Raw genomic sequence first — 15,318 nt, 5'->3', positions numbered from 1 at the left:
CTCTATTCTCCTTCTGGGATTTTGGGCACTCACACACATGCACCTGACATGAGTTTCAAGCTGCCGGGTCCGGGACTTGAACTGCGGTCAGGCCTGTGGGAGTACAGCACCTTAATCACCATACTACCTGCTGGCCCCTAATTCTTTTTCTTTTTTCTTTTTTTTTTTTTTTTTACATAAGATGTCATACTGTGTGTATTCTTTTGAGCCTGTTTTATTTGGTTTGCAAATCTTAGTTCTATCAGTTGCTTGGGAATCTTTGTTTCCTGTTATGGTAAAATCCTGGGATGCTAAATCAGGAAGGTTAAGGCCAACCAGAATGAATTGGTTACTTTAGTCCTTCCCTCCACACATCAGCTCTAGGCAGCTCAGGTATCTTGTCTTCCTTCTAGGCAATTCAGGCATCTCATCTGCCTCTTATTAATTCTGAGCTTTCATTCCCATCACTCCTAAAGCCCTTTCTCCTCCTCTGCTTAAAATCCCTGTGAAGAAGCCATTGTATTATTTGCCTCATAGGGACAGGACTGCCATTATCCTGTACTAGAGGATTAATAGAGACAAACCTCCAGATTTTAGAAAGTAAATGTGATATAGAAATGGCAGAAATGTCCCAATTTCCTATATTGAATGGCAGTAATATATAAGGTACAATGAAAAGGGCAAATCTGTGGAGAGTAGGTAGGATGGAAGAAAACTTTTGAGCACTTTACCCCATTACATAAGCCATGCTGATGATTATATATATATATAACACACACACCTATGTATAGCTAATTTTTTAAATGAAAATACAATTGGTAAATTCTTATTTTATGAGAGAGAAAACGGGGGCTGAGAGAAATGCAGTTAGTTACTCAGATCACACAGCCAGTCGATTGCCCAGCTGGATTTAGCCTTTGCGCTCCTCATCTCTCCGTTATCTTATCGACCAGCTATGTATGGTGTAGAGGTGAGGCGTCTGAGAGAGACCACAAGGCTTATCCTGCAGACAGCTCAACACCTCTGCCTGCTCCTCTCTTCCCGCTCAGCTTCCCACTTCATGAGAACGACCATTCAATTGCTTGTAATGCTGCTGCTAGTATCTTCCTCCTGATAGTAAAACACATGCTGATTTCTTGTTTTTGCTTCTCACTGTTAGAGACTCTCTGTAGGTGGATTTCCTTTTATGAAAGGATGATATACCTCCTTACCCATCCTGCCCCCTACCTTCTCCTCCTAATCTCCCTAGACAGATATATAAGTTTGTTTAGGTCAATATTCATAGTTAAATTATTACAACTAAGAGAATTGTATCCATGCGAAGCAATCAAATATACTAGGATATGTATTTCACAGTATAATGTATTATTTTTCCAATGGAGTTAGAGAGCTCTTCCCATGTGTTCAAACACAACTATCACTCTGACAGGATATTCAAATGGTCGAGATAATCAGCTTTAACAATAAATCGTGCAATGGAAATGAAGACTGTGAGCAAACATTTGTGGGGATAGTGAGTAAACTAAAAGCAGAAACAATTACAACCTTACTTCTCCTGAAAGGATCACTAATAACATATTTATTTGTCAGAGGGCATTTGCTAGAAAGAGTTGGAGAGAGGAAAAAGGAGAGGGAGAAAGCATCCCCCAACGGGCATAGTCGCACTGCAATCCCTTCTCCATTTCTCTATCCTGGTGCAATTTTAGGCAACCGCATACATCCACCCGGCATGTTTTTCAAGCCAGCAGGGCTGAGATTCAAACCGCAGTCAGCTGCATGAGATCTAGCTTTCCTAACCACTAGGCCACAGAGCAGGCCCCTAACATGGGGCGGGTCCTTTAACAGAAGGTCTTGCCTTGTCCTGCTTCTCCTGCTTCAGACTCCCAAGTAGGTGGGACAGTAGGAGCCTGACACCTTCCTTGGTCACTAGGCTAGACTGAGAATTGAACCCAGGCCTCTCATGTGGGGCACAGACTCCCAGCAGTGTATACCACTGAGGCTGAGACTTTTTATTTTTTTAAGAAAATATAATTGATCTCGATCTTTGTTTTCTGGATGAGAAATGTCCACTGTTCTCCAGCACCTGACTTTCCTCACATATCCTGAACTTCACCAATACTTCACCATGATAGTTACATTGAAAGATGCTAGAATATGAATCCTTGAATGTGGGGTGTTGCCATATTCCTGGCTTTGTATTAAAAAGGAGGGAAGGAACCAAGTAACAACAAAATCAGTAATTAAATTTTCATACATAAAATGTACCCATTCTGCCACAGAGCAGGAATATCTATATATTTACCACAGAGAAATGCTCGTGATAATAAGTACCAAATTACATAAAGTTTCATGCTGTATCTGATTTATTAAACACATATACGTTGACTACTTTATATTAGAGCTGCCGATAATACTCTACAAACATCTTTTAACTTGCTTATAAAAAGCCTGAACATAATTTCACTCTGATGACATTATTTAAAACTATCATGGTCATCACTAAAGGAAGTTGGAGTGTCTGAGTCAGAGGCTTTATATTTCAGAGTAATGCAAGGAGCACTTTCAGACTCACCCAACCAGCTTGCTAACTTCCTCTATGAAGACAGTAAGGTAATTATTTCTGAAGTTTGCAATTTAAATTTAAAGTCTGACCAGACATGAGAGAGAGAGAGAGAGAAATACACACATACGTGTGTGTGTGTGTGTGTATGTATATATATAAAATTTAAATTTAAATACACACCCACCCCCACACACATACATGTGTGTGTGTGTGTGTGTGTGTGTGTGTGTGTGTGTATATATATATATATATACATATATTTAATAGAGAGAGAGATTGTGTTTGATAGAAAAGGAGGGAAAGGAGGGAGAGAGAGAGATGAGTGATTCTTGGCTGCTTCAGAGACATTAAACTCATCAAATAATATCAGAATCATTGTCTAGTACTGATCTCTGCTTCTCTACCTCAGGGCTGGCCTATGGCAGACTTAAGTGGTGTCCCCAGAGAATGGCAGCACTGCAGTGCAACATCAGACGCCCTGCACTTTGTGTGCTTTCTCTGAGTATAGATAAATAGGGAACACTGACTAAATCTAGGGTTTCTATTTCTACACTTCTTATTTAAGGCATTACAAGTTTTCAGAATATACTAATTTTTGATATTCAAATTAAACTCTGTTTTAATTATATAGTTAAGTACTCATCTGATTAGGGATTTATCAAAATTTGAAACCATTTCTTGAAAGAAATAGAAAGATTTTATTGCATTTATGAGGAGTAGTAAGAGTAGCATTACATTTGACCTATCGGGACCACAGCTAGTGTAATGGCTATGTTGCTGAACTGCCATGTAGTCGACTATAGTTCAAGTCCTGGACCCGGTGGCTTAAACTCATGCTGGGCGCGTGTGCGTGTGTGCTCAAGATCCTCAGAGGAGAAAGGAGGAGAAGAGATTGTGGTGTGGCCATCCCCCCTGGGGGGTGATTTCTCACTTTCTGTCTCTCTCTGGCGAGTGCACATGCCCTATAGCAAAAACCTCTCAAAAAAATTTTTTTTTGACCTATCAATAAGAATAAAAATTAAGCATATGAGCAGTATTCATTTTCTTTCTAAATCTAAAGTTTTATTCAGTAAATATGAAAGCTTTTAAAAAGAAATGTATCACGAGCTATGATTCTTTTTCTCATATAGTCCAAAATTATCCTAAGATGAGACAGTATTTTTTTTTTCTTGAGAGGTTTTTTTGCTATAGGGCGCGTGCACTCGCCAGACAGACAGAGAGAGAAATAGAGACAGAAAGCGAGAAATCACCCCCCAGGGGGGATGGTCACGCCGCAATCCCTTCTCCTCCATTCTCCTCTCGGGATCTTGGGCACGCACGCACACGTGCCCGGCGTGAGATTTAAGCCACCGGGTCCGGGACGTGAACCACGGTCGACTACGTGGGAATCCAGCGACATAGCCATTACGCTAACTGCTGGTTCCCAAGACAGTATTTTTATAAAGCATTTAAGATACACAATTTTTCAATTAGATATAATAAATTTAGATCCATGAAATTTTGGCATTATAATTTCATAATTTATTGAATGTGTTTTGTGCTTGATTTTTCTTATGTTTTATTTAAAATTTTATTTTTCTCATTTTTTTTATTAGACCATTAAAAAGAGGCTTGGTGACAACATGTTTTTGTATGTATTTTTGATGCAAATCATATATTAACTATAGAAAAGAGATAAAATAACTCCCAGATTGAAATATACCATCAATAATCAAATATACCTCAGCTATTATGGACGTTTAGGTCCTCACTTCTCAAAATTGAGATTTAAACATCTTTAAGTGTATTTACTAATTTGTGTTAACTTGAAAATTATAAATTAATTATATACTGTATGTCAAACTAAAATATGTATGCAAGAAACAATACGGTACATTGTTACTGAAATATAAAAATTTCTTTTTTTTTTGGAGAGATTTTTGCTATAGGGCATGTATGCTTGCCAAAAATTAATTTATAAAGCCAAATTCTTTTATTATTTGAAAAGAATTTTCTTCATTGTACGTCCAGACAATGGCATTTTGGGTAGTATCATTCTGATATCTTCTATAGTTTTAATGTGCTTGTTTCCTTTTCATTTTTCTTGGTTATATAACTGGGCCCCAAGTCTTTTGGTATTTGTTGGTGGCATGCCTATAGGTAGTTTATTACTATTAGTGTTTTATTAATTTCTTTTTAACTTACTGTGGAAGTAATTACATGCAAAAGAAAAAAAAGACATAGTTTTGGTCCCATGGTATTTTTTATTCATCTGTCACCTGATGAAATCTTGGGTATAAGACAGTTAATTCTGCCTTAAATATAGTTGTGTACTTGCCATTGGGATTCAAACTTTAAACTAGATGAAAAGGAAAGAATCTCTATTTAATTCTGGAAATTACTGTGTACCTGCATAGAGAAAGATAATAATTATGTGAAATGGCACATTCTTCTTGGAATTTTTGACATGTGTGAACATGTCTGTATGAGTGTTGAAGTATACACTATTTAGTACCATCCATCATTTCAAAGTTATGGCTTGAGAAATTATAATTGTCTGGGAATGTCTTGGCTCATGTTTCTCTGCAATAATTTTTAGCCTGTATGGGTTCTCTGTCATAAACCTTACCTAAGCCATGATGCCACCATGGTGGCAGAGGTGGTAGGGCACCACCACTGCAATCATACCAGGGCCACCAACACTCTCCACCCTCAGGTACCATGATGTATATGTTCTCCTCTCATGGGGTGAGAGATAGAAGGCCACATGATTTTCTGTTGAGAATCACTATGCTAGATCCTGTGAACTGATCATCTCCCTGAATAAAATGTAACTTAGAAGTTCAGAAAAATGAAAAACTTGGTTCAGGTGACACAACAATTAGCTACTGGGTTGTGACTAGGACTGGGTCTTGTAAGGGTCTGTGACTCCTGGAAGATGCCACACTATGAAATGTGATATCAAGGAATAATCAAGGGGAATAATGTAGAAGATCCATGTAAATCCATTTAGCCCAGAACAAGACCAACTAAGGTTCTGGGATCAGTTTAAGTTATGGAGGAAGTCTGCACAGACATATCAATGCATTTCCTTGAAGAATTCCATGGTGGTGTCAATTCCCTATATTTCAGAAACACATTACCAAGAATTCAAAGATAAATATGATTTTCATTCTCAATTCTAAACTTTTCACTGTACCCTACATTGTCTGGTGATAGACATGTGTTAGAAAGTCTTGTGCCTAGAGTAATTTACATTCTGAGCAACAGTGTAATAGAGTTGAAAAAGTGTGGCACATATAGTCTATGGAATACTACTCAACCATAAAAAGCAACAAGACCCTGGCATTTGATAGAAAGTGGACAAAAATGGAAGATTTATTGCTTAATGAAGCAAGCCAGGCTATGAAAGAGAGACATTGTATGTCTCCACTTAATGTATACTAACTGTCCACACTCTGTGGCAGAAATGGAAAGATTAGAGGATATAGAAGCATGCAAAATGGTTGCAGATACTGGGCACAGTGTGAGAAGGAAGTGGGAAAAAGGAGAGAGGGTGAGAAAAAGAATCAAGGAGAAAAATTAAGGGGCAAGACATTTATGGGACATAGAAAAAAAAGTCTGGTGAATATTCATATTAGTCATATTCGCCATATCAAAATTTAAAAAAATCAGAAAATGGTCTTAAGAGAATAAATATACTTGTAAAGTCAGTGATGCATAATATTTGAAATTAGGATGGTCCTGAAAACAATGAGGATGTATGCTTGGTCAAAGAAAATGTGTGGAGGCTCTCATAGAGAAGAATGGTAAGAAAATGATGTGATAGATTCCAAATTTTTAATATTTCATTAAGTTACACATGGTTTGGAAAGTTATAGTGCCTTGAGTAGATTGTCTAGTGTTGTCATTTTACTTTAAACAGTGATTTTGCTCTATTTCAGTTTTAAAACCTGAGGTTGTTTGAGGTACATAAGTCCCATGAAAATGTTTGTTGAGGACTGGAAAACAGAGCCCACGCCAGCTACTGAGTATAGAAATGCCACATCAGAAAAGAAAAACAACAAGAACAAAGAAAAAGAAAAACAAACAAACAAACAAAACACAGGAATACAGGAATGTACCCTGGAGATATACATGGGAGTACAGGCAGAAATACTGTGCTAAAGAATATCAGTGTGAAAAAATTGAGAGGATCACAATATTTTTGCCAGAAAAGATAGTTTGAGATTGTTATTAACAAGGAGGCTGGGCCAGTGGAATTTATTTACCTATAAGTTGTATGATAATTACGTCCAAAGCTGAAGAAAGGAGACCTTGAATTTAGAAAATAAATGAATATAAAAACTTTAATTGTGGTCAACCCCATAGTCTAGTGACTAATGAAGCCAGGTCCCACATGACTGACCAAGGTTTGAATCCCAGCCCGGGAGCCTGAGAAACACATGTGCATGCGTGCAAAAATCCCAACAGGATGGAAAAATGAAGAAGGGACTGTGATGGGCCCATGCCCCATTAAAGGGTTCTTTCTCCTTCTCTCTCTCTCTCTCTGACAATTAACAAAAACCTTATAATATTCATAGACAATGTCCTTGGAACTAACTTTATTTTCTCATTGTTTTCTAGGCTGCACTTCATTTCACTATGGCCTCCCTTGCTGCAGCAAATGCAGAATTTTGCTTCAACCTTCTCAGAGAGATGGATAGCAATCAAGGAAATGGAAATGTGTTCTTTTCCTCTCTGGGCCTCTTCACTGCCCTGGCCATGATCCGTCTGGGCACTCGGGGTGACTGTGCTTCTCAGATTGATAAGGTCAGTCTTTCTCTTGTAATTAATCATTGGGGCAAATTGTTTTCAACAAGAGAATATTTCCCTATGATGGTCTCTGTGTCAATGAAGGGCCTCCTGTGGGCACAACTGTTGCATCTTCATACATCTCAATGTGTTCCTCTCCAGGTGTGAAGAAACCACACAGCTTGTAGCACTTGTTTCTGAGCCAATGGGCAGCATGAATATTCCTAGAATTGCAGCTTTGATTCTTGTCCTCTGCACAATGGTTTTTCTAAGTGTCTCTCCTGACCAGCACTAATATCACCTGGTGACCTTGTTCAAAATGCAGATGCTTGGGTCTCACTCCAGGCCTCCTAAGCAGAAACTATGGATATGGGGCCCAGCAATCCAGGCTTAATAAGTTCTGCTGATGTACACTGAAGTTGGAGAACAATTGCCTTAGTAGATTTCGGTGAGAGAAGAGCTTGAAAGAGACGCCAACAATGTACCTGTTTAAACAACTGGTTGTAAGTGGCAGTGAAGTTGGAAAGATTTCCCTCCCTTCACTCTGAAAGTTCAGTAGCCATGGAAATTCAGTAGCTCAGCAGCAGGTGAGGTCCAGGCTGTGTGTGGAGGGCTTCTTGTCACTTTCTGCCCTGGATTCTTCCCATTATTTTAATTCACAGGCAAGTGATGGAGAAAGCTGCTCCGTGTTGTAACCTGTCACAAGCCTTCAGTACTTGTTGAAGATTGTATGGAAAATTTAAGCTAGATTCTTTTCTCTGTACAGCTCAGTGAATATATGTTGCTACAGCATCTAAGACTGTTAGTTTTTTTAAGAGCTAGAGTGGCTTACAAATCAGTACATAGAATACCTCACTTTAATGTGATGATGGTAACAGTCATTGCGGAGAACTTCTTCAGCATCGGGCTCTAGGATAAACTCTACAAATACAATATTATTTGTCACTCATGGTGACATGCAGAAGTGGCATCACTATCCTGACTTTATAGAGGGATTTTCATGCCAACTTTGTGCTAGTGGATGGCAGACCTGTGATCCAAATTCAGGTAGACTCTCCTAAAGTGGGGTTTCTTGGCCTCAGTGCTATTGATATTTTGGAGCTGGATAATTCTTCATTGTGAGGGGCTATACTGTGCATGGCAGGGTGTTCAGCAGCGTATCTGGTCTCTCCTTACCACTATACTCCTCTTCAGACACCTGCCCCAGATAACTTCAGATATTGAAAAGTAAAACAAAACAGAACACAATATCAAACAACAAAATAAAACCCTTGTAGGCAAAATCAATCCCCAGTTGAGAACCATTGCCCTGACATATCTGAACTGAAATGCAACTCAAAATACAAAGCTCTAGTTATATTAAAGTGAATTTTTTTAAAACTTGCCAGAGATTTGCATGAGCTTACTAGAGAGAGACAGAGCGAAAGGGAAAACAAGAAAGCACCACCATGGGGAATGGTCACACCACGATCCCTTCTGCATTTCTCCTTTCTTTGTCTTTTTGGACATGCACATACACATACTTGCCATGTTTTCCAAACTGCCAGGTCTGGAACTGGAACCATGCGGTTGGTCATGTGGGATCTAGCTAACAGGAGGCCTGAAAGTGAATATTTTTAAAAATAAATACAAGCATTGGCAAAAGTCTAGTGACTAAAAAAATGTATTCATTCATTAACACAATTACATAATGTTTCAGAACCAAGTGAGCCAATGAGTGTCATAGAAACACAGCCATGGTCTGGGAGTTAGAAGGTGGGTCCAACTTCCTACCATAGGAAAATGTCCTCTTCTCTGTGGGCCTCAGCATCCTTACCTATACACTGAGGGGTTGGGTTTGATGATATCTAATTAAAAAAAAGCTTTAAAATTGTTGCTGTTCAGTGTATTAGACAGTAATGCATGGGCTCCTCATCTGAGACTGAAGCTCACCTTTAGTGCAACAGAACACACAACTCTTACTATGCGAGTTCATATCTGGGTCACTCTCCTAGCTGTTTCCTGGAGCATCTCAGGAGGCATTCATGCCCTACATCCCATGCCTAGTAGACCTCTGGCCAGGATCTCATGGGACCCCCTAGTGAATTGAAAGAGCTGCTATTCTGCTGGAGGTTTTTCTTTGGCAGTCATTGCCCCATCAATTACTGTCATGTGTGAGTTCTTATATTTTATGCTATTATAACTTCCCATAAGAAACATGTGAGAGGGAAAAAAATGGCAAGACTTTACTCCTTTTTAAAAATTTAATTTAATTTTTATTTGTAAGATAAATGTATTTTTTTTTGGGGGGGAGAGGTTTTAGCTATAGGGTGCGTGCGCTCGCCAGACAGACAGAGAGAGACAGAGAGACAGAAAGCAGGAAATCACCCCCCAGGGGGGATGGCCACGCCGCAATCCCTTCTCCTCCATTCTCCTCTCGGGATCTTGGGCACGCACGCACACGTGCCCGGCGTGAGTTTAAGCCACCGGGTCCGGGACTCGAACCGCGGTCGACTACGTGGGAGTCCAGCGACATAGCCATTACGCTAACTGCTGGTCCCGAGATAAATGTATTTTTAACTGGCAACTAATAGTTGTATATTTATGAGGTGTATGTGATCTATGTATGCAGTGTAGAAAGATTAAATCAAGCGAATGAGCACACTCATCACCTCAACCACTGTCATTTTGTTTTATTCACCAGGTCCTTTCTTATTCCACATGACCAAATCCAAGCTGGGGTCTGGCCCTCTTCTTTCTTGCCTCTCTGTCAGTACTACCCCCTTTGTGTGTCTGACTAAGGTGTTGAGATGTAACTCATCCTGCTAGAAGCTTGCTCTTACCAAGGACCCTGTGCTGGGCCGGGGAAGCCCTTCTCTGGTGCTGCTGCCCATGCTGTGAGGAAAAGCAGACAGGTGGAAGGTCCCTCTAAGTGCTCTATGAGCCCAGCTCCCCTGATCCCATGGCTTGGCCTTCATCTCTAATGACTGTTGGATGAGTCTGTGCTGATTTAGTTAGAAGGACATCATTAATTATTTTAAGCAATGATCAAAGGAGAGTGAAGAGGAACTTTCTGGACTTGGAATGTGACCATTGATTGCCCCCACCACTATCTACCCTCCAAGTCCTCTCTGTTTCTTTTTATAATATCTGGAAAAAAATGCCTCTGTGACTGTGGCTCAGTGAGACACTCTCAGGCTTCAAACTGAATGGTTTATGTTGGAGATATCAGGATTTCTGACATTCTTTATTTAAAAAAAAAAACTGCTTGGGGCCAGCAGGTACTGTGGTGGTTAAGGCACTGGACTCCCACATGGAAGACCCATGGTTTGAGTCCTGGACCCAGGAGCTTGAATCACACTGGGTTTTGCGTGTGTGCGTGTGTATGTGTGTGTGTGTGTGTGTGTGTGTGTGTGTGTGCATGCATGCCCAAACTCCTGAGAAAAGAATGGAGAACGGATTGCAGCATGGTCAACTCCCTTAGGGCATGATTTCTCACTTTCTGTCTTCCTCCAGTTAAGCACATGTGCTCTATGGCAAAAACCTTATGAAAGAAAAGGCTCCTATTTTGAGTGTACATTTTTTAAGCCCACATTCTTTTAATATTTTACATTTCCTACTTTTTATCTTAATAATGCTAGAGACTTCAACAGTTTCTAGTTCCAAGATTTAATACCATGTCTGCTATGAGAGGTATAATGATAATTTTTAAGACTTCTTTTAAGGGAAGCATATAGCATTTTTCCATTTAAAGGGCAAAATGCATCATTCCTTGAGAATTTTGTAACACTAATTCTAAATTATACATTTGTTTTGTTTTGTTTTTCTTTTTTTTGGAGAGGTTTTTGCTATAGGGTACATGTGTTCACCAGAAAGACAGAAACAGAGAGACAGAAAGCGAGAAATTACCCCCTGGGGGGATTGGGCATGCCACAATCCCTTCTCCTCCATTCTCCTCTCAGGACCTTGGGCATGCACGCACACGGATCCGGCGTGAGTTTAAGCCATCGGGTCTGGAACTTGAACTGCGGTTGACTACATGGGAATCCGGCAACATAGCCACCACGTTAACTGCTGGCCCCCATAAATTATATATATTTTAAAATACTCTTGAATCATTAAATTGGAAAGAACATGGGGGAAGGAAAAGAAAGGACTATCAAATCATTAAACCATTTTCAACACAAAAAATACTTACTAGTATGATGGTAATCCCTGGCTTCATGTAACAGCCAATTAAAAACTTAAATTTATTCATTCATTGAGGCAACCATGCCTGAATGTTTTGGAAACACTTTTTGTTTCGGCCAGAGATCCAGTAAAATTTTTCTTCTCTTTGCCAGGCTCCAAGTTGTACTATAGTATTTTTTTTTTTTTTTCTGAGACAGTAAATGAATAATTTAAAACTCCATAAATTCCAAAAGTTTAAATATTAGGCATCAGTAAAAAGTGTTTCAATAAGTAAGTTCTTTTATTTGTACTGAAGATAACATCAGCTACCACCTATATTAGTGTCTCAGCTCTCTGCACAAAATATCTTATTCCTTGAATTGTTTCAAGGGTCAGGATGTAGCTGGAGACCTCCCTGCTAGTTCATTTTAGCAGGAGCACAAACAAACTTTTGGCCGTGGAAAAGTTCAGTGGATGAAGTATGATCACTGCTTCTTTGAAGTGACTTGCTGTCCTCCTCTGTCTTGGTGATTGACAGTGGGAACAGCCAATTGTATTCTTTTCTAATTGGGCAGTGAAAGGCTTGCTCTATTGTCTAATAGAGATGCTGTAAAGAAGATTCTCATCGCATGGTAGAAGTTTTAAGAAAAGACAATGCACATAGCCATCACCAGAACAAACAGAACATTTCCTGTGGACTGATATGGCATAACTTTTTAGTGCCATAATTTCGCAGTGACAGTTTATCAAATCTATAAATTTAAAAGCAAAAAAGCTTTTTTACGTGGGTAGTCCTGGTGCTGTCCTGGGCTGCTGAGCCAGAATTATATGAGAATCCCCAGTCACTGCAGGTACTGTTCCCAAATTTTTAATCCTTTTGTAGACAGAAGCATGTCAGGGTAATCTCTCATGGTTGAAACAAGATTTACTTGTAATTAATTAAAGCAAATGAAATAAAATGCATGCTTTCTGTCTGTCTCTCCACCATGTACCCTAAAACAAAACTCTCTAAAAATAAATAAATAAATACTAGAGCATGTTTTTCTTCTTTTCACTTTATCGATATTTATTTGAGATTATAAGAGAATTAATTCTAGAACAGTAGTAAACTTAGAATGAGAAGTAGATACATTTAATGGGAAAGAAATATTTTTATTTTGAAAGCCTTTTGCAACTGTTCCTCTGGTAACCCCTGATTCTGATAACTCCTTTTCTTGTGTCCTGTTTTAGATACTTCACCTCAATATGCTTTCAGGACATGGAAGCTCTTCTAATAATCAGGTAAAGACAATGGTATCCTTTTAGAAAAAGATAATATGAGACTAAATTGAGAAAAATGGCTATCTTATGAATTTTAAAATGCGTTCTCTATCCTTTTAAACTAAAGAAACATTTCATCCGAATCATGTGTATTCCAAATAAAATTTTTGATAATTTCTGCTAGATTATTAATTCAGCAATATTTTGCTTGTTTATTGGTCAGATTTTGTCAAGATAGCATGAAACTAACTGTTTTGCCTTTTTCTGTTGATAGTCCCAGCCCACTTTAATTGGAAAAATTAATTATTCAGTGCACACATTAGACAAATTCATTATCTTTTGCTAGCCACTGTATTCTAAATTGGATTATTTTAGTATATTCTTTCATTTGATCTTAGATGTTACTATGATAAAGGGTAAGACATTGGAGATGTATGTGACACTGCTGCTTTTATTTTCAGTTCTTTTACAGTATAATATATATGTTTTATTTTATGTGTAGCTGAGATCATACATATTTTTACAGTCCAATAATAAATCTGTATACATCTTTTTAAAGCAGCCGGATTTCCAGTCTCAAATGAAAAGGGTACTCTCTGATATAAACGCATCCCACAAGTATTACGACCTCAGCATTGCCAATGGCCTTTTTGTAGAAAAAGTTTTTGACTTTCATGAGGTAAGTGAATCTGCCTATGTTAGAAGGTTATATCCACTCTGGACCTGAATCCCATTCACTCTAGTATCTGAATAAAGGCTTGTGCCTTTCTATTGAGTCATGGAAAGGTGACTTACTTTCTTGTTGCTACTAATTATTTTCTCATTCCTCTTCAAAATAGCATCACTATTTCTAAAGTTCAGGGTCACTAATGAGCTCCAAAATGGAAGAGAACTTGCCCATGGACAGTGATGTAATTGGGGTAGAGCTGGTGGTTGGGGAGCGTTCAGCCCATTTCATGGGGTACATGGTGATGGGGAAAGTCTGTCAGTGTTTTCTCTGAGGTTCGGGATTATTACTGGGACAGTTAGGCAACACCAGTTTTGGTTCTCCCTCTCTACCTCTCTTCTCATCCATGCCTTCATCTTTCCAGCAATTACTTATCCTTTCAGCAAGGTCACTTATAAAAAGAGTTCCTGAGGCTGATTGGTAGTATGTTGGTTAAAGTGTCTGGATCTCACATTACCAGCTGTGTGGTTTGAGTCTTGGACCCAGTGGTTTGAAAAACATGCTGGGCATATGTGCATGTGTGCTCAAAATCTTTAGATGAGAGAGTGTAGCCCACTCCCTAGGGTGTGATTTCTCACTTTCTCTCTGTCTCTCTGGTGAGTATATGACTTCAAGTCAAAACTATAAAAAATTGTAAAAGTTCCTAGTGGGAGCTGACTCTGTAGCCTGATGGTTAAGGGAGCCTGATCCCGCAGGGCTGACCTCATAGTTTGAGTCCTAAGTCTGAAAACTTGAGAAATATGCCAGGTGAATATATGTGCATGCTCTGCTCTGAATCCTGGCAAAATGGAGAGGAGATTGTAGTGTGACCATTCCCCCTCTGGGCTGAATTCTCTCCCTCTCTCTCTTTGATGAGTGCACATGCATCCTCTGGTAAAAGTTAAAAATAAATTAATTAATAAAAAGAGTTTCTTGTGAGATACATGGCTGGATAAGGCCAACAATTGTTAGGCAAGAAGCCTGGACCTAACACAGAGATAGTAAATGGGTTCATGAGGTCAGCAGACTAATTGTTAGCATTGCTTTATAGTGTTTACGTCTTCCATGCATTCATTATAGTATCTTGCCTCTCCAAATATCAATTAGACCCAGAATGCCTTTTTTACATGCAACTGTGTTCAACCCATGCTTTAGAACCATCACTGGCATGACTAACAGAAACTGATCACATGTTTACTATTATTGAGTAAACATAGTGGCCGTGGTTTTCAGGGCATGTTTTTTTTTTCTTCTAATTCTCCCCTCCTTAGATGACTATGAAACTCCACCTCAGTGACATCTTTGAGCTAATCTCCCCATCTCCAGTGTTGCCAGCTCTCTGTGTTACACCCAACCATTATTGCTCCCTCTGTCTGTCACCCACTCAGATTCTTTGCTCCTTCCCAGCACCACTCCCAAATCCTTTGATAGCCTGCCAATTACAAAGCATTAGCCACTTTTTTTTTTTAAATCTTCTCCAAAGACTCTTACACAAGATTTATAGAGGTCACTCATATGTTCTGTCTCACATTTTGAGTTTCTCTATTCCCATGCATAGTGATATGTCCCAGATGGATTACTAATTCTTTTGAACTGGAAGTTGATCTGTCCATCATGCCTATTTATAGAAGATTTACATGTTCTATTTTACTGGCACTCAGTGTCTGTAAAAAAAGCCAATGCAGCCAGAAACACAGTAAGAGTGAGATCTGATCAAGAACATGCAAAATATGGGCACTGCCATTTTCTTTTGCTCCTAAATACTTACAGGTACAGTTAGTCAATCTAAAAAATTACTTTTGATTAAATTTAATTAGTTGTGAATCTTCAAACATTCAGATTAGTGCAAAGCTAGATAATTTCAAAGCCATTTACATTTTGTTATAGT

General features: G+C 38.9%; 1 protein-coding gene across 3 annotated transcripts in view; it reads left to right on the top strand.

Annotated features, from left to right (window-relative positions):
• Positions 1-15,318, top strand: part of SERPINB7 (serpin family B member 7) — a 73,783-nt gene that overhangs the window by 37,601 nt on the left and 20,864 nt on the right. Inside the window, exons 1-4 of one of the 3 annotated variants that reach the window (XM_014581977.2) lie at positions 2,522-2,589; positions 7,148-7,333; positions 12,695-12,745; positions 13,287-13,403. In XM_014581977.2, coding sequence (XP_014437463.1) covers positions 2,527-2,589; positions 7,148-7,333; positions 12,695-12,745; positions 13,287-13,403 — 417 coding nt within the window. In that variant the 5' untranslated portion in view covers positions 2,522-2,526. Of the gene's footprint in view, positions 1-2,521; positions 2,590-7,147; positions 7,334-12,694; positions 12,746-13,283; positions 13,404-15,318 lie in introns of those variants that run through there. The other 2 variants (XM_014581976.2, XM_027766235.1) reach the window with 2 other exon arrangements.

This window comes from Tupaia chinensis, unplaced genomic scaffold (genome assembly GCF_000334495.1).
Source record: "Tupaia chinensis unplaced genomic scaffold, TupChi_1.0 Scaffold000065_1, whole genome shotgun sequence".
NCBI classification, from domain to species: domain Eukaryota; kingdom Metazoa; phylum Chordata; class Mammalia; order Scandentia; family Tupaiidae; genus Tupaia; species Tupaia belangeri.
The sequence above is the reverse complement of the archived record's forward strand: the minus strand, read 5'-3'. Positions and strand labels throughout refer to the sequence as shown.